Source organism: Eptatretus burgeri, chromosome 2 (genome assembly GCF_056783735.1).
Source record: "Eptatretus burgeri isolate ZD-2024b chromosome 2, Ebu_testis_v1, whole genome shotgun sequence".
Classification (NCBI taxonomy): Eukaryota; Metazoa; Chordata; class Myxini; order Myxiniformes; family Myxinidae; genus Eptatretus; species Eptatretus burgeri.
In genome coordinates this window covers 32,848,678-32,873,516 of record NC_140962.1, presented here as the reverse complement: position 1 = coordinate 32,873,516, position 24,839 = coordinate 32,848,678, and the positions used below count along the sequence as shown (strand labels likewise).

At 42.5% G+C, this 24,839-nt stretch overlaps 1 protein-coding gene across 4 annotated transcripts in view; it reads right to left on the bottom strand.

The window, feature by feature from the left end:
- Positions 1-11,378: 11,378 nt before the first annotated feature.
- LOC147031760 (rho guanine nucleotide exchange factor 25-like) overlaps positions 11,379-24,839 on the bottom strand; it is a 266,797-nt gene continuing 253,336 nt past the window's right edge. For all 4 annotated transcript variants that reach the window (XM_085867167.1, XM_085867169.1, XM_085867172.1 and 1 more), the window contains one exon: positions 11,379-18,464. In XM_085867167.1, the coding sequence (XP_085723293.1) occupies positions 18,004-18,464 (461 nt within the window). In that variant the 3' untranslated portion in view covers positions 11,379-18,003. The remainder of the gene's footprint in view (positions 18,465-24,839) is intronic.

The following is a 24,839-nucleotide window of genomic DNA, read 5'->3' as shown; positions in this document are numbered from 1 at the left end:
GATTGGTTTGAGGAAGATGGTGCGCCTTTTATCACCCACACCTGTGACGAAGGAAGGATTATGTCCCAATTGTGGATATCTTCGCAAGGCTAGCAACAGTACATCCGTGTCTGGAGATATGATCTGGACTTCTGCGCCTGTACTTGCTACATGGAAGGCATGAAGTAGCAATAGTGTGTCGGCTTCTTCTTGTGTACTTGACAAGTAATCAACGTTCCCATGATTTGACCGTGTTCCACATTGTGTTGACACAACTACTTCCGTGTCGTGCGTTTTGTAGTGATCCAGGATCTTATTGGTCAAATAGTCAGTCAAACTATCCTTCGTCTTGATGCTTGCCATAAATTGCTTGAAGGTTGTTCGTATCGGTGTGGTGTCTGTGCATATCTTTGATTTACCTTTACCTGTTTGTGTACTTGTCATTCACCGTTCCCGAGTTTTATTTGCTGTTTCAAGGAAAGTGGTAAATCGTAGTGATCAATTACCATGTGCCCAGCCTGCTGAGTTTGTACATATTTGCTCAACCACTGATTCATGTTGGTGGCCAGAATCTTACAGGATGCTGTATCCTTGGATCCAATTTGTTGTACGATTGCCATCGCATCACTAATGACTGTTCGCTGTCCACCAACAATGGGTTCTACTTCTTCGTCATTGATCGCCGATTTTTCCAACTCTTCCATAAGCTTGTACTTGTCGTTACATTGTAGCAGAGTACCATCTGCTGCAAATAATGAACGAGCTACATTTGAAAATTCATACTGACCAATTGCATTCTCCATATCTATTTCTGGCCACGACTTTGTGACAATTGCCATTCAGGCAAAGAGGGAGCGATTCTCTTTCAGTTCAAGGGTTTGTTTATCACATGTTATGGATGATTTATTTCCTGTTGATGGCCATCGTTGTAGTTTCACCTTCGTGACTTTATCCCATAGATTTGTTTCTCCAACAATTCGCTTTTGGACGAAGTCGTTGTATGCATCATCTCCACAACGCTCTTGTCTGAGTATATCATCTCGAATTGTGTCTCGTACAACAGATTTGGTGATGACATTGACCAGGTTCCCACCATCATAGCTGAAAGGATTCAGTTCCTTCAGTTCTGCTTTAAGTTTCTTCACTTTTACTTCTTGTCTGTCCTGAATTCTATTGGACATTTCGTGATGTGTGGTTCGTTTCTCTGGAGAATACCCTGCCATCTTCTCGGTCTCTGATGATGATCTCTCTAATTCTGGTGCGATAAGAAAGAAACGCTGTAGTGCTGCTGGGTTGTGGGTGATACCTTTCAAACCTCCCAGTACTTTCAACCTTTTGTTTTCTTGTTCCAAAGCTTGATCCACACCCAAACTACAGAAAGACAATTCTGTTTCATTGACACAGAAATTGCCTTCACAGAAATATTTCCAAATATCTGGATCACTTGTTTGCAAGCTGTACATTTTCGAGAGGTATTCTGGGACGTGCTGAGCATATTTTAACCTATTCTGGCTGAAGAAGTGCTTACATAGATTCTCCAGGGAAGTAAGATGAAGGATCCAATCTCCCTTCTGTGACGCCTTTATAAATTGTAGAAGAGTGAGAACAAGGTTCATGTACAATGTACATGCTTGTAACTTTGAACGTTGGTGAAGCTGCCTCACGTTTGATGCAAAACTCCTCCAGTTTCTTCGTTGTCATTGACCAACTGTGATATGTCCTTCGATGCCTGCTGTGCTTTGGCAGTATCATTATCACTGCATGCTGACTGCAGAAGTTTTATTGCTGGTTTGAGTGCTGCAGGTAGTGGCCCTTCGGATGCTTGACATTCGTCCAGAAGGAGGTCATATAAAGCTTGTAAAGTGATGATGTGTGCTGTCACAGCTCTCTTCATGTGTCTCCCCTCCAGGATTTGTCTGGTGGTTGTCGAACCATAGATGTCAGCTTCTATCCAAGCATCATCAATCTCACTGGCCTCTATTGAACTTCCAATAGCACACAGGGCACTTAGCACAGTGTGGAATTATCAAACTCTAAGAATGCAGTTCTTTGTCAATTTTGGCTTCAGCGACTACAGTTTGACTGCCCTCATGTACAGATCCATGTCCAACGTGATGATTGTCTTTTTGTTTGGTTCAACAATCTCCGAACTTGTGTGTTGTGCTTGTTTCAAGACGGTGAGGAGGGTGGACCATTCATGGGCCGGTGCTTGTGTCAGTGGAAGAGTTTGTATTGTTGTAATTGGTCTCTAATCATCTGTGATTACAGAGTTGGAGGGAGCCCGTGTTGGGACAACATTAGTGTCTGTTTGTCGGTCTATTGTGGCATGCATGGTGGGGTCATCGGTTCCAGTGGATACATCATCAAGCCTGTCAGTGGGTTTATCTTCTGTAACCGCCTCAACATCCATTGGTGCTATGTTTGCAGTCACAGATCTTTGAACATAACGGACTACAAGCCATGCTCGATCTTCACTGATTGAACTCTTGAAGTTGGGTAAATGTCTCTCTGTCTTGTAATCTGGGTACGTTGGACTACTTTGTGGGCTTAGGAGTTCCATGAATACCACTCTCCTGCAGTGTGATACCTTTGCAGCCTTTGAGAGATCTGGACGAATCTTTGGTTGAGATAGTTAATGTTGAAGTGTTTAGCAAACCCCCCTCTTCTTGCTGAAAGGCTACCATAACAGTAGCATGGAGTGCATTCTTTCCATCATGGGTATCTTCTGAAAAGTCGATGTTATCGGCTGCAAAAAACAGGGGTCTACCATGCTGAAGGCCTGGTGGAATATAGATGTCACCTGTTTCGCTCATACGAGAGATAACTGCTTGAGCCAATTGTTTCGATGCGCAGTATATGACTGTAATCAACGCTCAGTCCCAATGCATGTAGGTAGGTGATTAGATGTTTGCTACGACTGTATGCATGGACTTTTAATCCAACTGCAAGTACATGTTCATTGTAACATTTGCTGTACCTGAATCTCTCTGCGTTCACATTCTTGGGTATATGTGTCACTTGCCTTTGGGTTTTCACTTCATACATTATGTTCTGTGCAATGTTGATGGTTGCTCTATCAATGTGGTTTGCATGTTCATCAGCCAAGGACATGGATGGCCCTTCTCACACCCATCTTAAGGCCCTGTCACACCTTGACGATTTAGCTAGCGTATGCCGACGTATGAAAAATTTGTCTAAAACGCTGGCACACGTCGAATACGTTTTGGGTAAGTTTTGTATACGTTAAGAGCACGCTGGCATACGTCGTAGTACGCCGAGCTCGTCGACAAATTTTAACATGCTTGAAATATTTCGACGTATGCCAGCATATGACTCACACGTTCCGCATACGCTGGCCATAAGTTGTAGGCACATTACGCGATCGTTGACACACGTCGACACACGTTACTTGTAAGTTACTCATAAGTCGAAACACGTCGAGGTAATGTTTAGCATACCCGAAACTTATTTCTAACCGATGAGTAACGTGTTGTAGGCACGTGATGTGATCATTGACTCACGTCGACACACGTTACTTGTAAGTTACTCATAAGTCGAAACGCGTTGAGGTATTGTTTAGCGTCAGTGTTCCAGACTCCATGGTTTTTTTTTATTTTTATTTTTTCTCCTTCGGTATGACGGTGATGTTGACACTCCGATTTCTAGTGCGGTTATAATATAATATAATTAAAAGGCTGCCGCTCAACGATTTCAATCATAACCGCATTAGAAATCGAAGAGTCAACATCACCGTCATGCCGAAGAAAAAAAAATAAAATAAAAAAACCAGGGAGTCTGGAACACTGACGCTAAACATTACCTCAACATGTTTCGACTTATGAGTAACTTACGAGTAACGTGTGTGTCAACGATCGCGTAACATGCCTAAAACTTTTTGCCAGCATATGCGGAACGTGTGTCATATGCTGGCATACGTCGAAAAATTTTCAACATGCTGAAAATTTGTCGACGAGCTCGGTGTACTACGGCGTATGCCAGCGTGCTTCAGCGTGCTCTTAACGTATACAAAACTTACCCATAACGTATTCGACATGTGCCAGCATATTCGGCAAATTTTTCATACGTCGGCATACGCTGGCTAAAACGTCAAGGTGTGACAGCGGCTTCACACTTCGATGTCGAGTGCGGTTATGATTTGAATCGTCGAGCCGCAGCCTTTTAATAGGCTACGCCACGTGATCGTCGGCGATACGCTGTGCGCGCTATGCCTAAGTTAGACTATCGTTGGGCATAGGTTGTGAATGCCGACAACACGCTCAGCATTCGTTGATACAAGTTATCTATATGTTATCGAAACGTTCTGTGTACGTTACTAATACGTTATGCATACGTCCAACTCGTTATGAATATGTCCAAAACTGGGGAAAAAAAATATCAATTGTTCAGCGTACGCCAGCGTTTTACATACATTTTGATACCTTTCCATACGCTGGCTAAAACGTCAAGGTGTGACAGGGCCTTTAGCAGTGCTGTCAAGGATGCTGGGACGTTATCATCTCTACTACCACTGTTAAGTGATCCGTCAAAGACGCATGGCGTTTCTCTGCCACGAAGAATGTCCTTTCGAAGAGTATTCGCACATTCAAAAATGCTTTTCATGTTCTGTTCCATACTTCGGGAGTCAATTTCCTTTCTGATGGCAGAATCTTTCGTAGTCTTGGAGCATAACATTTCAGATTATCTCGCACTGGGACGTGAGAATTCAACATTTTCAAGGTGTCTCTTGATCAGATCTTTCACATGTTTATTCTGAATCAATTTTCCTCCTACCACTCCATGCATTCTGTGGATGCCAATGTAGGTGTTGGTGACATCATTCATTGAAACAATGTTGCCAGAGTGAAGTACATTTTTCAATACATTGAAGAACTCGATGTCGGCAAGAATAGTCCTTTGGTTCTGATCCACTTGGTGAGGATTCAACGTTTGTTGCTGTGGTTGACGCTGTACACGTTTCACGTAGCAGGGGGAGATGGTATTTTACATCTATGGCCCGAGCGTCATTTGGTGATATGGATTGTAATCGAACCTTCCATTAATCATTCACTGATTTGGACAGCGTCGTCGTTCCCCCCCCCCCCCCCAACACCAAATGAACACACTTCATGCAATTGTTTTGTCATTCCATCTCCACTGCAGAATATACATTGCATCTTGTTATGTGAGACTGATGATGATCGGGTGAATGGCTTCATCCCTGTTGTGGCATTTGAACACGGTGAGTTATCATCACATTTTGATGCTTGGGAAGATGACGGACGGCCTACTGGAGATGATAGCAGAATGGCAGAATCTTTGGTGGCTGTAGTTTTCTGAAATCGCATCTTCGCACGATCAATTTTGAGCTCATACACAGTCTCTTGAAAGCACTCCCTGTGCCAAGACGCCCCATATGATTGAAGATCTGATGCATCAACATCCCGGAGTCTGCTGCTCAATGGTAGATAACCAGGATCACCACAACCTGCACGCTCATGAATACTGTCCAGGAACTTGTCATATGAGGTTGGATTGGCAACCAGTTGTCCACCTGGAACTTGACACTTCAGACATATTGCATAGTTTGTCTCTTAAGTTACACGAGGATGCTTGGAATGAGGTTGGTCCATTCTGATTTCAGAGAGATACCTCAATTTTTATGATAAGTTGTCTGGTACAGCATATGTAAGTACATCTGAAAAAAATAGAAGCAAGAATGGTAAAGCAAACTTGTTAAGCAAATGCACATAATGATTGTATTGGCATGACTGTGTGATTTATGCACGAGTATCTATATATTAATACTGAAGGACCAATTTTGTGCTCCTCCTAGCGGTTGCGTCACGTTTTTTTTCAGTACTGTGACCTGGACTGAAAGAAACATGGTACCTTTAAGAGTGCATCGCACATAGTGGCAATTGTCAAACTTCAACTCTGAAGCAGAATAAACACTTTTCGTTTTACATTCGTTTACATGGCGATGTGTGACGTCACCGCTGAAAGGCGTCAGGACGTCATGACATCATCGGTTATTCGCTGACGCCATTACGTCCGTCGTCAGAAAATTACTGCTAAAAGGTGTAATTACTAATTCCACTCCTCGAAAATAGCATCTGCAATGTAAAATCCTCTTCTGCACATGGTGACTACCTCAGAATGTGAATTTGACACACAAAATGTACCAAGAAACATTGTACAGTGGACGCCGCTTTATAAATCCACCATTGGACCACGCCGTTTGGATTTATTAACCGGCTGGATTTATTAAGCGGAGAACCTATTTTCAGCCACCTACTGGATAGATAAGACAAAAAGCGAATGTCGTTAAACACTGCTTTATGCTACGAAAACATTGATTTATCAAACGGTGACAAGGGGATTGTTCAAAAGAATCTCTCCAAGGTCGCTTGCTTGGGAGGGAAGGTTTTGCGCAAATGTTCCTTTATTGAATCCGTCACGTGGCGGAAATCGGGATGGGCAAAACCTGAGAGCTGCAGTCCCCTGTCCAATTTGGCGAGTGCAGTCCGCATCTCTGCCGCTGTTGGCATCGGCTCGGGTTCGTCGTCACTTTCTTCCCTTGGCTATTGGGATTTGGGGTCAGAGGGATTCGAGCGGCAGCGGGATTCGAAGTCCATCACCAGTTGCTGTTGTTGTTGGGTTTTTTTTTCACTCTGCGGCAGCGCATACTTCATCAAGCTTAGGTTGAGACCGTGCACGTGCCAAGCAGGTGGATTTATTAAACGGAGGATTTCTCTTTGTAAAATTCCGATCCAACTCATTTTGGTCACAATCAGCGGCTGGATTTTATAACCGTGGATTTATAAAGTGGTGTCTACTGTATCTTCTATCTTCTATCTTCTATCTATATATTAATACTGAAGGACCAATTTTGTGCTCCTGGCGGTCGCGTCACGTTTTTCTCGGAACTGTGACCTGGACTGAAAGAAACTTCGTACCTGTAAGAGTGCATCGCGCATAGTGGCAATAGTCAACTTTCAACGCTGAAGCAGAATAAACACTTTTTGTTGAGATGGGGGAGAGGAGTGAAGAGGAGGGGAGCAAGGTAAGCAAATTTTTGGGTGGAGGTAAGCAAATTGAAAGCGGGAGACGGAGAAAGGGGGGGGGGGCGGGGTTGAATGAGGCGGGGTGGGGTGTGGGGGGGGGGACGGGGGTGGGGGCCCGGGGGCAAGTGGGGCGGGGAATCAAAAGACGGGGGGCGGGGAGTGAAGAGGCGGGGCTGGGGTAATTACATTTTTGGGTGGGGGTAAGCAAATTGAATGGGGCAGGGGCGGGGGATGAGTCGGCGGGTGCAAGCACACCCTGTCCAGTCTATGTCCCTCGAGTGTGTGTGAGCTGGTGAGGGTGGTTGAATGAACGGAATCCGTCTGTGACGGGGTTTCAGCTGGTTATGATTAATATAACTGCGATGTCATCCACTCTCTGAAAGAAAAAGAAAATTGTGAATCTTATGCACAAAATTATTGCAAGGGAATTAATACATAGTTTATATAGCTGTGATGTTGTCTATTTTCTAAAAAATGTATAATGAGCAAATAGTAAGATAATAATTTATTTATTTATTTATTTATTTATTTATTATCTGCTAAGTTGTATTCAAATATATCCAATCAAATAACTCTTCTGAAATGGGATTCCTCATGATCAACAACTGTAATTTATTACAACAAATAGACTGTGTTGTTATCTTAACTAATTTTGCATATATATATATATATATATATATATATATATATATATATATATATATATATATATTTATATATATATATATATATATATATATATATATATATATATATATATATATATATATTTATATATATATATTTATATATATATATTTATTTATATATATATATATATATATATATATATATATATTTATATATATATATATATATATATATATTTATATTTATATATATATATATATATATATATATATATATATATATATATATATATATATATATATATATATATATATATATATATATATATATATATATATATTTATATATATATATATTTATATATTTATATATATGCCAATTAGTTGAATTTCATGATTTAGAGATGGCCATCTTGGATTTTACGGTCCCATTTAATTAAACTATGGTATGTATAAATTCTGACATTTTCATTGTATACCATGGTCCACACTGATCATTTTGAGGTGCTGCATGACATGGTTCATCAAAGATTAAAAAAAAAATCACGTCAAAAATTTTGCTGAATCGGTCAATTATATGTTCTGATGTATATTCCTGAAAAAAAACATAGTCAAATATCTCTAAAAAATTGGCACCAAAGATTTTCTTGTTCAGTGGGACATTCTGAGTCAGAAAAACTTTGGTGCCGCAAATTAACATAATTTGCCACATGCAAACATATGTCCCTGCACTATCAGTTTGGAACTCAATAGTGAGTGTTGTAACCGACAATAGACGATTTTTCCGCGCTATGCTCTTCAGTACTTGGGGGTCCCGTTCTGTGAGATTGTGTGGCCTACCACTTCGCAGCTGAGCTGTTGTTCCTTGACGTTTCCCCTTCACAATAGCAGCACTTACAGTTGACCGGAGCAGCTCCAGCAGGGCAGAAATTTGACGAACTGACTTGTTGGAAAGGTGGCATCCAAATTAATTAATAAACTAAGTTTTCAAAGAGCATTGGTGTTTTCAGAGAACTTTTGTGCTATTCATATGAACAAAGAGAGGATTGAAATAGATAAACCTAATTATATAGGAACATCAATTCTTGACTTGTGACTACTTTTACAACAACTTAAAGAAGATATATATGGATGGAGTTAATCTACTTTATATGGATACCGACAGTTTTATTTTGAAAATCCACACGGAATATATTGTTGCGAATTTGCGCCTACCGGCGTGCGATCGGCCGCTCGACTCGAATGGCGGCCGCCTCGCCCACCGGAACGGACAATTCTGTCGTGACCCTCTCGGAACAACGCCGGGAGCTAGTCACGGGTGGGGGTTTGACCCCACCACGACCGTGCCAATTGCCCACCCGCGCAGGATAGGGTCGCTCGCCAAATTCGATCTACCTCAGTACCTGCGCGGATGGTCGACCGGGCGATCGTACCTCGCCGCAGGCCGACTCTGGACACTAACCGCTTTAGTGGTCCGTTCCGTGCTTCAGTGATAACCAAGCGGTGTTATCGTCGGCCTCGACGGTTCCGATTAATTATCGGGCGTATTAAGCCCACTACGAACCCTTTACGTGAAGCAGGATGGAGAGTCTATAAAGAAAAGACGAAGCAAAACGGGAAAACAGTTCACACAATGCACATTTATTACACGACACACGGAAAGCACACATATACAGCCAAACAGTCAAAATGCACCTATATCAGTAAAACAAAATAAACAACGACGCAGAGTTACTACTGACTACACGCACACACGGCAACACTTACAGTTCTACTTTACAGACTGCGCCAACACACATTCACCCAAAAGCAAAGGAAAGAAGCCACCCTCATAGACAAGGGGGCAGACGGGCCTGCAGGCCAATATGTGCGCGGGACCTGAAGGAGCGGCCAGGTCCGCGAGACCGGGTGGGTCCTACCCGCGTCCTCGTGATGCGTTGGCGGACAAGCCGCAGACGTGGCTGCGTGGCTGTGCCCTGACTCCGTGCTCCTTCGCGGGTTTCGTTGGCACGACGCTTGGAGTGGGGTGGGAACGGGGCCCCCTTTGTTGCACTATCTCAGCGCGGGGGAAAAGGGGGAATTGTTGATGCCCTGGGGGAGGGAGAATGGCTGGCTGGCTTGGGTCCCGCGACAAGCGATCTCCCACCGCGACCTCGTCGTCGACCGCCGTCCTTCTCGCCTCAGACCCGAGCTCCTTGGCCTCTTCCCCCAACTCTCCTCAGCCAACTGCAGAACCCAACTCGGTGCCTTCGCCACCCGACTCCACTCTCTGCTGCTGCCACTCTCTGCTGCTGCCACACTCTGCTGCTGCCACACTCTGCTCGATGACTCTCTTACCAAAACTGACTCTCTCCCAAAACTCTCTGCCAAAACTCTGCCCGAATGACTCTTACCAAAACTGACTCTCTCTGCCACGATTCGCCTTGCGCTCGGCGTTTTATAGGCCGGCAGGAGAAACAATATGCAAATTTCCGGATCAGGATGAGCTCGGGGGCGGAGCCACGCTCGCCCATTGGACGGAGGAAAAGTGGGCGTGAACCTCCCCTGATCCTAGAATTTGCATATTTCGATTTCACACAGACGCGCCTGGAAGCGGGGCCAAGCCGCTCCGCGCTTGCTGATTGGACGGATCAGAAGTGGGCGTGTAGCATTCTTGATCCGAATTCTCCCTCGGAAAGGCCGCTATTTGCACTCGCGGCTCGGTGCGTATCTTGAAGGAGCCCAAGACAGCCCAACGCTCAGTGTTCACAGGTGGTGCGGGAATGGCCGTAGAAGGAGAGAGGTGAGGGTGGTGGAGGGTTTTTGGTGGTGGTTTGATGGTTATGGCGGTTCAAAATAAAGATAGAACAGAAAAACGGCTATCTCAAAGCGTCACAGCCCGAAGGAATCACATTAATTCCCTCTAAACAACGGGTTTGGGGCTAACTACACATGTACTTAGAGTTATCTCACCTATGGGCCCTGAATGGTGGTTTGCGAATTTCCACAGCCGTAACAATATTTATAAGGATATGTCTCAGGATGTTGATATTTATGATACAAGCAATAAAAAAATCAGATAACAAACTATTCTCTGCAAAGAATAAAAGGTTATTGGAAAGTTTAAAGATGATGAGTGAATTTGTGGGATTGAGAGCAAAGGCTTATGCTTATAAATATATTGATAATAATATTGAAAAGAGTGATAAAAAGTTAATGGGGTAAACAAAAATGTAATCAAAGAAACAAGAAACTTTGAACGTTATTACAACTGTTTAACCTTCAATGAAGAAGGGTAAAGAAAAATGAATACAATAAGAAGTTATGAGCATCAATTATGTCCAGAGGAGGTAAAAAAAAAAAAAAAATGGCATTTTGGGCTTTTGATGAGAGGTTTATTTTAGAAAATGGAATTGACACCCACCCTTATGGATATAATAATTGAAGGATAAGTATGTGTTAAGATAAGTATAAGAGTTAGGATATTTAATAGTTAAGATATACATGTGTTTAGATAAAAAAAAATAAATGTTGATACATACATAAATGTTCAGACATAAAATAAAGTCTAAGAATAAAATAAAAAAATTGGGTTGGGGGTGATTTTAACGGGCGACCGCTGCCTTTTTTTACTGGTATATAAATAATACAACCAAGCAATTACCAAACCAAAGAGTGGAGAAAATCACAGCCTTGCTATTTAAATAGAAAAACATCATCAATGTGGTAAATATCAAAAAGGTTTTATTGAAGAAATCACAAAAAAAAGTGGATAAAACAGATAAGCGGATAAATTTAAATACAAATAAGTTAGAGGATGTAAAGAAAATAAACATCCTTGAAATGGACAGAAGACTTTGATGGTTGTCAAGAAATCAATGGAAAAACTAGAAGGGCACTCGGGAAAGCACATACCTCCACCACGTAATGCCTGATCCAGGAGAACACATCGGGCCCAATACAGATTTTGAAATATCAACCTAAACAGTACAATATCCTTTTTGGATATCCTATCTCTCTGTGGTCCTATCTCTCAATTGTGAAGAATCACTTAAAAATGAAATAATACTCGTATCGAGATCCGGATTTGGGTTCTCACCAAATTCAAATCAATTCGTCCTTGTCACATCCCCAACGTTTCCACCAAGTTTCATCCGAATCTAGTCACAACTTTTTGAGATATCGTGCTATATATCGTTTTTTGCCCTATCTCTCAATGGTGAAGAATCACTTAAAAAATTCTAGTCGTCAGATCCGGATCTGGATCTTCAACAAAATCGAATCAGTTTGTCCTTGTCACACACCGATCCTGTCCACCAAATTTCATCCGGATCTGTCCACAACTTTTTGAGATATCCTGTACACAGACAAACAGCCAGAAAGGCGTGAAAACATAACCTCCTTCACCTGCGGTGGTGGAGGTAAAAACTTACTACAATCTCCAAACGAGATGTGGCTCAGGAGGTGTTCAAACAAGAGCATTATGAGGGGTTTGTCATTTCATCTCTGCTCAACAACGATACTTAAACCAATAACCAAGTTCCAACATATTGTTACCCTCGCCGAAGGAGAGGGTATTGCATTTATGTCCGTTTGTTACTTGCAGAATCGAAGATTTTTCAAGTATATTGGTCAGTCGATTTTGTTATCATCTGTCTGTTTGTCTTTTTTTTTCTGTCTGTTTGTTGCCTACAGGTCGCAATTTTAAACCGATCTTCACAAAACTTCACCACATGATAGAGTTTGTCATAAGGAAGAAGCCTATTGTTTTTGAGGTCAAAAGGTCGTAAGGTCAACAAAGGCCAAAGGTCAACAACTTGAGATTTCTAAAATCTTCATGAGATTTTCATCCGATTGACTTGAAATTTGAAGAGGATTTATATTTCAGGTCAATGAAATCAATCAATTATTTTTGAGGTCAACATTGACCAAAAGGTCAACAATTAAGGTGGTATTTCTAAAATCCTCAATTTTCATCCTCTTGACTTGAAATTTGAAGAGGATTTATATTTCAGGTCCTTCAATTCAAACACCAATTATTTCTGTGGTTAACGTAGGCCCAAGGTCAACAACTAAGGTGGTATTTCTAAAATCCTTAATTTTCATCCAATTGAATTGAAATTTGAAGAAGATTTATATTTCAGGTCACTAAATTCAACGAGGCATTAAAAAAAAATTTCACCAGGAGACCAAAAGGTCAACATAGGCCAAAGGTCAACAACTTAGGTGAGATTTCCAAAATCCTAAATTTTCATCCAATTGATTTGAAATTTGAAGAGGATTTTCATATGAAGTCACTGAATTCAACCACCAATTATTGTTGTTGTGTAACGTAGACCAAAAGGTCAATATAGGCCCTAGGTCAACAACTAAGGTGGTATTTCTAAAATCCTTAATTTTCATCTGATTGACTTGAAATTTGAAGAGGATTTATATTTCAGGTCACTGAATTGAACCAGCCAATTATTTTGAGGTCAACATAGACCAAAAGGTCAACATAAGCCCAAGGTCAACAACTAAGGTGGTGTTTCTAAAATCCTCAATTTTCATCCGATTGACTTGAAAGTTAGAGGATTTATATTTCAGGTCACTGAATTCAACTAGGCAATTATTTTTGAGATACACATGGACCAAAAGGTCAACATAGGCCCAAGGTCAGAAACTAAGATGGTGTTTCCAAAATCCTCAATATTTATCCCATTGACTTGAAATTTGAGGAGGATTTGCATATCAGTTCACTGAATTCAACCACCAATTATATTTATTTATGAGGTCAAATTTGTTTTATGAATTTTGTAATATCGTGTTCTGCTTGGCATCTTCTTCTTATTTGTTTGTCTGATTGTCCACACAGACTTTCATGTTTTTGTCCACAACTGCTTGTCGGATTGAGACAAAATTTTCATGATTGGTGCGACTACTCATGTAGAATATTATCATGATAATTATGATGTAATAGGTCACATGGTGTGGCAGCCTTTTTGAAAAACAAAAAAATTTGGACCACTGTATCTCTGAAACCGCACCAAAGAAAACATTTAAACTTGGCACATAGCAAGTACTCCTCATGGGGAAGGAGTGTGATTTTTATTTTTATGGCGTCACAGATGCCTTTAATTTTGAATACCAAGGTTTATGACGTCATTGCATATGTAGAACGTGACATCGGATCAGGATGAAAATCTATGAGGGTCATCTAGGGATAAAATGGTCTACAATTTTTTTTTGAAGACATCATCGGTCACGTGATTACCGGGCGTAGTGGCGTGTGCCTGTAATCCAGTTACTCGGAGGCTTTGGGTTGGAGGATCGCTTGAGGACGGGAGCTCTGCACTGGGCTGCGCTATGAGAGGGTGTAGGGCAGCCCGGAACCATGGCGAAACCCAATCCTTATCCCTGTGTCGTAAGAGGCGACCAGGGTTGCGTCAGGAAGGGCATCCAGTGTAAAACCTGTGCCAAATCAGTATGCAGATCATAACGGATGATCTGCTGTGGTGACCCCTAACGGGAGCAGCCGAAAGACGAACAACAACATCGGTCACGTGATTCGGCAGCCATACTGTTCAAAAAAAATCCTTCAAAAATATTCTCTGAAATAGCTGAACCGGTCATCACTGCCAGCAGCTATAAAGTGGGAGTTCTAATTATGTCTCTTTTTAATTACGTAAAACACCAGTACACAAACACCACACAAAACAAGTCCTGCCGAGGATCTGCAATCTCTGATTACTCTTTTTCTTGTTTGTTAATGTGCTCGATGGTGATGAGTGCTTTAAGAAAATTAAGTTATTCCCAAAAATAAAACATCGTCAGATATTAATTGGCTCTCTTTAATGAAGGGTTTAATGAATCTCTGACTTTAATGAAAATATGCTATCAGTACGAGTTGGTCGATTGAGGATTAGTTGAAAGTGGGAGAAATAGTTGGACTATTTGGGATTTGATATGTGGTTATGGGTTTAGTTGAAAGTGTGATAAATATGAAGCTTTTTGGAGTTTTTGCGTGTCGGTCAAAAAGTGTTTCTCTTTTCCCCAATTCACTTCAATGTAAATTTTGGGGTGTTTTTTTGAAGCTTCAATATCCTACTACAATTGAGTGAAGAAAAGATAAATGAATATGCCCGAAGTGTAACTTCATTAAATGCAGAGAAAATAATTTTAAAGCAAGTGAAAGCTCCCACAGCATGAGCAGTGGGCATGGCGACCGCAGTTCAGTTTTCCGTGGAGAAGTCCTCGGAGTTTTGAAGGCAAAATAAATTGGAGGATTAGAATGAGTGAAGCAAACTACGATTTCAAGAAAGAAATTAAAAATGTTTTTAGTGGCTACAAAGCAATGCATCCCCACTCTACGGCAGAATAGCCGAGAGGGTTGCACACTTGCACCAAGATATCTAGTTTGGGTTCAAATCTCAACCAAGGTATAAACTGTCATCCCAGTGTTTCACAGTGTAAGGTGATTCAACAATGTACATGCCGTCGTTCGAATGGATGTTAAACTGGGTGTTGTATCTGCTGGAATTGGTTTGTAGACTTTAACGATGCCTTATCGATGTCCTTTGCAAAGAGTAGGGAAGGTATCCCCGGCATCCTGGCCAAATTCCAAATTCCCTGCTCTAACCCACAGGAGCACTGTTACATTCTCAGTCAATCATGCTACTCACAGCCTTGAGCTGCACACGAAAAAAAACGATGACCATACCCCATGTATAGTATTTTATTGTAATAATATTTTAATTCATTTACTTTTTGAAACATTTCCACTCAAATACATTTCTTTTTCTGTCAGCAGCGCATTCTCCTTTTAATACATCTAAAAGTCAACAGGATTTTGAAGTTCAATTTACATTATTTACATTGAAACGATGTTTTCCAGGAATGCATCTATGACGTAAATAGCGAAGTGGCTGCATATAGATGTGTGTGTGTTTTTGTGTGTAATTGGGGATGTTCTGATCTGTGAACACCAAACACAGAATCATCAACTGAGCAGTTAGTCAAGGGGGTAAAAACATATTATCAAAATACCACCGGACAGAACTCCAAGGGGGTAAAAGCACTGCAATTATGCCTGTTATTAAATACGTTTCACTCTGGACCGATTAATACCTCCACCACCAAAAGTGGAAGGAAGTTATGTTTTCACCCCTGTTTGTCTGTTCATGTGCAGGATATCTCAAAAGTTGTGGACTGATTCGGACGAAACTGAGTGGACGCGTTGGATGTGTCAGGTCAGGTATGGAAGCATGTGCCGTAGCAGCGCGTCGCTGCGTCCACTTTCCGCCGAGCAAGCAAGTACTCCTCATGTACTTGTTGAATCAAACCCTTTGCCCACTACCAACAGCGAAGGGTAAATTTACATATTGTGCAAAGAGTTGTAGAAGTACTATCTGCATGAGCATGTGCGAGTGCAGAGGCATGGATATGGCACAGGAAATATGGGTGAAATGTCCTCCTTTTGTCTCAAATTTTTTGATTTTTGTGTCAAAACAAACTTTTTTTGTGTCAATTCCACCATCCCACAGTGTACACGCTTTGCTGGTCGCTGTCTTAATAACAGGCACAGGCAGAGCTCCCCATCCACACAATGTACACTTAACACTACTTTGACAGGAGCATGAAACAGCTCCAGCCTTGATTAAAATAAATGTATACTTGTATGTTAAATGTGCAAATTAATATCTTTTTGATGCCCATTTCCATGATGTAAGAAAATTTTGACATGAAAGGAGGACATTTCGTCCATATTTCCTGTGCCATATCCATGCCTCTGCACTCGCACATGCTCTTGCAGATCGCACTTCTACCACTCTGTGCACAATATGTAAGTTTACCCTTCGCTGTTGGTAGTGGGCAAAGGGTTTGATTTACCGGACAGAACTCCAAGGGGGTAAATGCAATGTAATTATGCCCGTTCTTAAATACGTTTCACTCTGGACCGATAATTATTACCTCCACCACCAAAAGTGGAAGGAAGTTATGTTTTCACCCCTGTTTGTCTGTTCATATGCAGGATATCTCAAAAAGTTGTGGACGGATTCGGACGAAACTGGGTGGACGCGTTGGATGTGTCAGGTCAGGTATGGAAGCATGTGCCGGAGCAGCGCGTCGCTGCGTCCACTTTCCGCCAGTACTCCAGGCCCAGGGGCCTCCGTCTAGCCATCCCTCAGGCAGATGCCTGGCCCATCCCCATCTCCTTGAGATGCTGATCAACATGCTGCAACCACGAGGCACGTGGTCGGCCCATTGGCCTCCTCCACTCACGAGGCTCTCTCTCTGAGAGAATCTGGTGAGCAGGATCAGCGACAGGAAAATGAGCCACATGTCCATACAGCCGCAGCTGACACTCACGGACTATGCAGGTTAGTCAAATTGATGGACGGTCTAATTGATTCGATTTTGGTGAATATCTGAATATGGATACGAGAATTATTTAATGTTATATCAGGCATTGTGTGGCGGAGGTCCGCGCTCTCCCGAGTGCCCTTCTAGTTATTTGTATTTATAATTTCTCTTTTTCTCGCTTCTCAAAAACCCAAGGTTTGTTTTCTGAAAATACGGAGGAACTTTCCTTTTTATTGAAACAATGAGACCAACAAGTTCCAAAATTTGCACAGGAATTGTAGCACAACATAATTTCAGTTTCAGCCAAACGTAATATGAAATGGACAGAAAGTGTATGTTCTGGACATAAACACACAACCCCCTGACCCCACAACCACCTGAGACACGCTCAGCTCTCCATCCACAGAATGTACACTTAAAACTACTACGACAGGAGCATTAAACAGCTCCAGCCTTGATTAAAATAAATGTATACATGTATGTTAAATGTGCAAATTAATATCTTTTTGATGCCCATTTACATGACGTAAGAAAATTTTGACACAAAAGGAGGACATTTCACCCATATTTCCTGTGCCATATCCATGCCTCTGCACTCGCAGATGCTCATGCAGATAGTACTTCTACCACTCTGTGCACAATATGTAAATTTACCCTTCACTGTTGGTAGTGGGCAAAGGGTTTGATTCAACAAACTCAATTCTAACCAAGAGTTGTGTATGAATCACAGGTGAGATTCAATGAAACAAGCATTAAATGTCTCATGTCTGCATCCTGTGTGCACACAAATATTCCCCTCATGCTGCCAAGGCTGCAATCTGTCTACCATGTGCAGGGATTGAGGCCACTTGGCAAGAGCCGCACCTGTACAAGTTTCACCATTCCACTGTTCATGTATCATCGGTTGCGCATAAGATTCTTGGATATTATTGATGTTTCTAACCATTTGTTTAATTTTAATCACTTTGGCCCCATTCTGATTGACACCCCTGCGCGTTAGGTAACAGTCATCATCCGTCTTCTTGCTCCTGGCAGTTTGAAGCAAGTTCTCCAGTGGTATGACTGGAGTTCAATTCACTGGAGGGTTTCAAGGCAGTCGCTTCTTCAATTCCACCATCCCACAGTGCACACGCTTTGTTGGTCACTGTCTTAACAGCCACAGGCCTGTTGGCCTCATGATTGTCCTGAGGTAAAAGTTGGCTTCCAACTACTCCTGGAGAACCCCCAGTGTTGCTTGGTGGCACAGAACAGCCAGAGCCTGCGGCCACAGCAGCAAGTGATCCTGGTGCACTGAGTGTTGCAGCAGCCACCCTGAGGCTTGGAGCGATTTGCCCAGTGATGAGAGGCAGCACTGGAGCGATGTCAACAAAGGAAGCCGAGTGGGAGCGAGTGGTGAGAGGTGGTGTAGCAGCCCCAGAGCTAGCCCGTTTCCCCAGGTAGCCACGCTGGTATTCAATAGGTGAGGAGAGAGCTGAGAGGGAAAAGAAAGTGCAAAAATATGTTTCAATTTCAACATGGCTTCATGGATTCCCGACTCATTATGCAAAAAACTGCATTTGATCAATCGTAATTTGAACCAAACGTTACTGAGATATTGTGTAAATAAATGTATTTATACAAGGTCTCTGTTTAATTCAGTTTTTCAAAACATATTGTCATGTCAGACGATCCGTTAACATGGTCTGTCTGCACTGGGGGTAATAATATCCCAGCGAAGGACCAAAATCTTGATTAAGAAACTGTGTTCAATATAATCACGATTCCCCAAGGATCACCCAAACAAAGCCAAACCTGGTGGTAAAACACACGAGAGGCAAAAAGGCAGGAAGACATTACTTCAAATAAAACGGGGGTTTATTTAAAATAATGAATATGGGAAAAGGGATAAAAATAGCATGGAACAAATCAAGCGGTGGACAGATGTAGGTAGAAATGATGGGACACACAAACTTAGGTGTAGAGGAGGTAAATAACCAAAGCTTAACCCAACAATGATCACAAAAATAAATTCCGGGACTCGCACAACAATGGGGAACGAGCGAGGGCTTGAGCAAGGGATGAGCTGGTTGTGGGTCCAGTATGGCTCATGCATCCTGGTATTGCACAGGGCTGGGGCGGCATAGGGCAGGAGGAGGGTGATGAGGTGGAGGTGGGGATTCAGAGGCAGCGTCCCTGTAGCCAGGAAAGTCCTCCTGGTCTGCAGGACAAAGTCAAGAGAGAAAGAGAGTACACATCTGCGCAAGAGTTTTTATTGACTCTTGGGACTCCTTTTGGTCATTCCTCAGGATGGGGACAGAACTTCCACACATTTTCTGTTCCACATATTGAGGCCATCCAAAATGGAACTCCTTGGCTTATTCCTGGTCGCCAGGGCTCTTCCTGCCCCATGGCTGACCGATCAGATGCTCCTCACGGTGGGTTTTCCATTTTCCAGTCACTTGCTGGACGACCAGGGGTGTGGCATGGTGGAGCTCCAGGCTTCCCACTCTCCATCAGAGCCCGATGCACCTGCAGTCAAGCAACGCTTCTCCACCCACAAACCTTGCGTACAATGATCCCTTTTCAGCTGCCATTCATTTATACCTACACCTGCAGGACATGATACTTGTGGGTTCCTTCGTGGAATGGCCTGTATACACTCCAATAATCACCAATACTCAAACACAATCACCAGTGAGGGAATTCATTTATTCTTATTCAAAACACATTGCCCATTTTAACCCTTTCCACTCGGTCGACGTGCTTGGCTCCCATGGCCACTCTTGCCCATCACCCATACCAATTCCCCAACTCACCTGCATTCCACCCCAAAAAAGCATGGTGAGTCATGACAATGGGGAAAAGTAAATTTATCTCAAATCCAATGACCACTGAGGACGTTTTTCAATACCAGCAGTGCTGGCTGCAGCGAATATTCTTTTCCACAATGCCACTTCAAACCCAAATGGAAAATTCATTAAATCATGGTGGACTATCTGTGGAAGGTTATGCAGACCTCCCCGGGCCTTTCCCAATAATTTCCATTACGTTCCAAAGATGCTCCGGTTGGTTGTCCAATGCATGGTACTCAAACTTGGGTCCATGCGGTTTGACCCACATCCATAGACCAGCCCAGCATGACAGGTCTATACATGCTGACCATCCGAGAGCCTTGGGAAGAGGCTGCTAGGCTGCATGCTTGGGCGGTCACTTCAGGCCCTTACTGGCCTTCGGTGGTGCTGCCACAAGGTGAGGCCCACAAAACCTCCAGAGGTAGTCCTCTCAGTACACCATCACAGGTGCCTAGGAGGGACCATCTTGGTCTTCCTGAGGTCTCAAGCCCCTCCAAGGTCCGGTGAGCCCAAAAGGCAGAGACAATCGCTTGGACGGCACCCTGATGGACATGGGACGCTGTACACCACCTGATAGGGCTCGGGTTGTATCCATGTCAAAATCCTGCCAGGCCAGCTCTCCAGCTACCTACAACATCCCGATTTACCATGGGGGGGGGCAATTTCCAACAAGGCCAGTCCCATTAATCGCTCCCCCCACCTGATCATTTCCTTTGTGTATTTATTATAATAAATCCACGAAGTAACGAAATAATTATTTATGATTATTATTTCCTTCGTGGATCGTAACGTGTATTTATTTAATTATTCACGATGTGGAGAATCATTAACACTTCAAAAATTCTCCAATTTAAACCCAGATGGTGACATAATTTGTTTAAGCATGAGTTCCGATCGTCGAATATTATATCAAATGTAGAAATACAAATACAGTATGTGTGTACACCTCACCTCCAAAGGTTTACATACAGTATGAACTTGTTGTGAAATATGACCTGAGGGCACCTATAATCAGCAAGTTGACTTGAAGTGTACATATACTTTTACCTTCATGTCACGTGGTGTATGTAAAACTTATGAAGGGGGTGGTGGGGGGGGAATCTGTTTTTAGACTCAAATTTCCTTTGTAGTGAATTTTGCTTTACGTTATATGAATTTTAGTCACGACTACTTTGTTTCCGTTGGAGCAAATTTCCGTAAGGTGAATTTCTGTAATGCGGGGGATCGCCTTATTGTTTTTCCTTTGTTACTTTCTTCTTCTCCTTCCTTTTTTTATTTTCAACAATTTACAATCACACACAGCATTCTTTAATTTCTGAGCCAATTCCATTGAAGTTTGTGAGCAGGATCATTCTCCAATACACACAGACCCCTTCTTTTATTTTTTTCTTCCTTTCGGCCTCCATTCCCATTTTATAGGATCAAAGGTGACACATAAAAATCACATTTTGCCTTGCCATTCCCTGTGTTTGAGTCGATCGAGGTAATCGTTGGAATAAATGTGCTTTCAAATAAACCCCGAAGCAATGCTTACAGTCCAGTTGCCAGGTTGAGTACCTTGTTGTTGCAAGAAGTGTATTGTTGTTTGATGGTTTCGTACTCGCATGGCTCTATAGAAAAAATTTAGCTTGGTTGCCGGAGTGGCAACCTTGGGGAACTCCGATAATTTGTGTAAATCCAAGATGGCCACCGCGGACGGAGGTGGAAAATAACTTTTCAACCAATCAACCTACAATCAAGTGTGATACATTTTTTTTTCCGTATAATTTCGAGGTGAGGAATCTATTTCTGAGGTCAGTTGTGTGGTTCTGGGGTCAAATTCAGGGTCAAAGGTCAAGTTCAATGTCATTTTTGGACGATTGAGGGGTTTAACACGTTTTGACCCCACTCCGACTCGATAGTTGATGAACGATCCCATTGATTCTAATCTCACCTCTTCTTCTTTTCAGAGAAACGTATGATGGCTGACTCAAGGTGTCTTCTCCCAGTGTGTCACGGAGAAGAAACGAAATTCACTGAGATCGGGATCAAGAAGCTCATCTCGTGCGCCAAATCCCGTGGAGATGGGGACCTGCAGGCTAAGCTACAGAACATTATTGATGTTGGTGGAGATGCGGCAAGCATCGCCTGCCACAAAGGTTGCTACTGTACTTGTACATCAAAAGAGAAAATTGAGAGAGTGAGAAAGTCACAGAAAAGAAAGGCTGAAGATGAGGGTGTAAGGACAACTACAGGGCCTCATACAAAGGTAGCTGACAAAGGTGTGTTTGAATACAAACGTGATTGTATGTTCTGTAGTGAGTAATGTTTACCCATTGATGATAGACACCCAGAAAGATGGGACCGCGTTCGTGAGAATATGACCAAAGAACATTTTGACACGAACGTAACCCACTCCCAACGATGAAAGATATGCTCCTTGATGTTGCTGAGCAGCGTAATGATGATGTCGCGAGAAGGGTCAAGATGCACCTTGCTTTTGGTTCTGATCTACCTTCTGCTGAGTGCAAGTACCACGTCCGCTGCTGTAACAGTTTCACGAAAGTCCCCACATATGCCGATTTGCCAACTGGTAGTGCAGATGAAAATGCTCTGAAGGAAGTCATTGAGTAAATGAACTGAGACAAATCCAGAATATGGAATAGTGTTGAACTGCATTCCCTGTACTCGGATCGAGGTGGCAAGCTCGCTCGACGTGACATGTGAAGCAAGTTGACTGACTGCATGAGTAAGGATGTTATCGTTGTTCGGGTAGATGGCTGTGCTGCCATTGTTGGTTTCCGTGAGTCCGTTGCTAAAAGTCTCAAGATAGTTAAGGTCGATGATACGGATGAGAGGTGCATTGCTTCCGTGGTGAGGCAGATCAAGCATGAGGCACGGTCGGTCAAGTACAGCAGTGCCAATTATGACCTATCAGAGTTTACACAGGCCAACACAATGAAGGTGACCAGCCCAAGTTTGTTGAAGTTTGTTTCGGACCTGGTCTCCGGTGGTAAAGTGACCAAGAAATCTCTGAGCCTGAGCCAGTCAATTCTGTCACGTTACAGGAACCAGAATCAGACAACATGAGGACTGGCCGTCAAACTGTTGCACCGGCACGGCAGTTCCGAACTTCTCAAACCCCTTCATGAACTTGGCTTCACGACCTCGTACGATGAGGCCCTGAGATTCCGAAAATTGGCCGCTCGTCTACGAGGTGACAATGCACAGGTTCTCCACCAGTTCATGGGGTTGTGTAGAACCGTCGGCGCCAAATTAGCGTGGTTTGACAACTTCAATCTCCAGGTATTCACACCCAATGGTCGACGCACTACCCATGTCCTCTCACATGAATTCCAGCAACCTCATCCCGCAGGTATGCTGGAGTATGGCCGCGTTAAGCCAGGGATGCAGACCATACTTGCAAAATCTGCTGACCAGCCGGCTCCACCTGAACTTGACATCACGAAGTATGGGTGGGAAATAAAAGATGGCACCCCAGTACCAGCAACCTCCGATCAGCCCCCAGGACCCCAAGATCTCATGGATGTAGTGCGGTGCGGCTGTAAGGCGGCGGTGAAGGTGTGCGGCACTGAACGTTGCAGCTGTCACCATGGAAAGATATCATGCACTGTGTATTGCGCTTGTGTTTGTCGTGACGCCTGCTTCAACCCGTTCAAGTCAGGAGATGAAGACCAAAATGAAATGGAAGAGGAAGGAGAAGCAGATGTGGAAGATGACGAGGAAACTGAACATCTTGATCTTGCATTCGGCTCTGATGATGAATGGGAGTGATCGACGTTACTGAATAAACGCTTGACCACCATCACTCTGAAAATGTTATTATTATTTTATTTCATTTTTGGCTGAAAAAGACCTTGAACTTCACCTTTGACCCTGAATTGACCCCAAATCACAAATTTGATCTCAGAAATTGATTCCTCAGGTCAAAATTATACAGAAAAGAGGTATCACATGTGATTGTAAGTTAATTGGTTGAAAAGTTATATTCCACCCCCCCCCCCCCCCCCCGTCCGTGTTGGACATCTTGGATTTATGCAAATTAGCGGAGTTCCCCAAGGTTGCCGCTTTGGCAACAAAGCCAAATTTTCTCTATAGACCCATGTGAGTACGAAACCATAAAAAAACAATACACTTCTCATTACAACAAGGTTGAGTACAGAACATATACGGGTGGCAAACGGACTACTAGCAAAATTTCGGATTCGAGTCTTTTTCGTGATTACACAGTGGTCAAAGTTCAAACAAATTAATTTTAATTCCATTCTAAACACCACACAAAACAAGTTCTGGTGAGGGTCTGCAATCTCTGATTGCTCTTTCTGGTTTCCCTTTGAATTATCAGCAAAAATGCAAATGGTGTCTTCTGTCATCGAGCCGGCAAGCTGGGAGCACTAATTCCCATGTATTGCCACGTCTGATGCAATTTCAATGCTCCACTGGTGGTGAGGTGCTTCATTTGAAACCGTTTGTTCGATATATGTTGCTTTTTGATGCCTCGGGTCCATTATAAAAATTTATATTGGTGTCAAAGTCAGTGACCAATTGCAAATTAATAGTCGGATTAAAGTATATGTAAGGGGGAGGGGAGATGTATTGCATTCACTTATAAATGTCTGCAATTCCATGTTCACTTTCTGCTTTTAGCTACATCATCTATACGAAGCAAAGCACTTCTTGGAGCAGCCATCTCGACAACTGTATCGAGGGTAAGAATTATGACAAATTGTCCACATTTTTCTACTTTTATATTTCTTATTTCGGTCAAGTATTACTCAGTGTTTGATATGGAAAAAGGCCAAACGATTATCTTTCAGAAGGGGCCTAAATTGTGCCTAATTATTAATACACGAATAAATGGACAATGAATAGAATGCGATGTTTAAAAGAAACATTACATACTCTCGAGATATCCCACTAGTTTTCGTGCATTTTATAATACAAAAAGTTATGTTTGGGGCCGTTTGAAGTGTGTTTCATTTCATTTTAAAATTAATTTACTTTTTTGTTCAGTT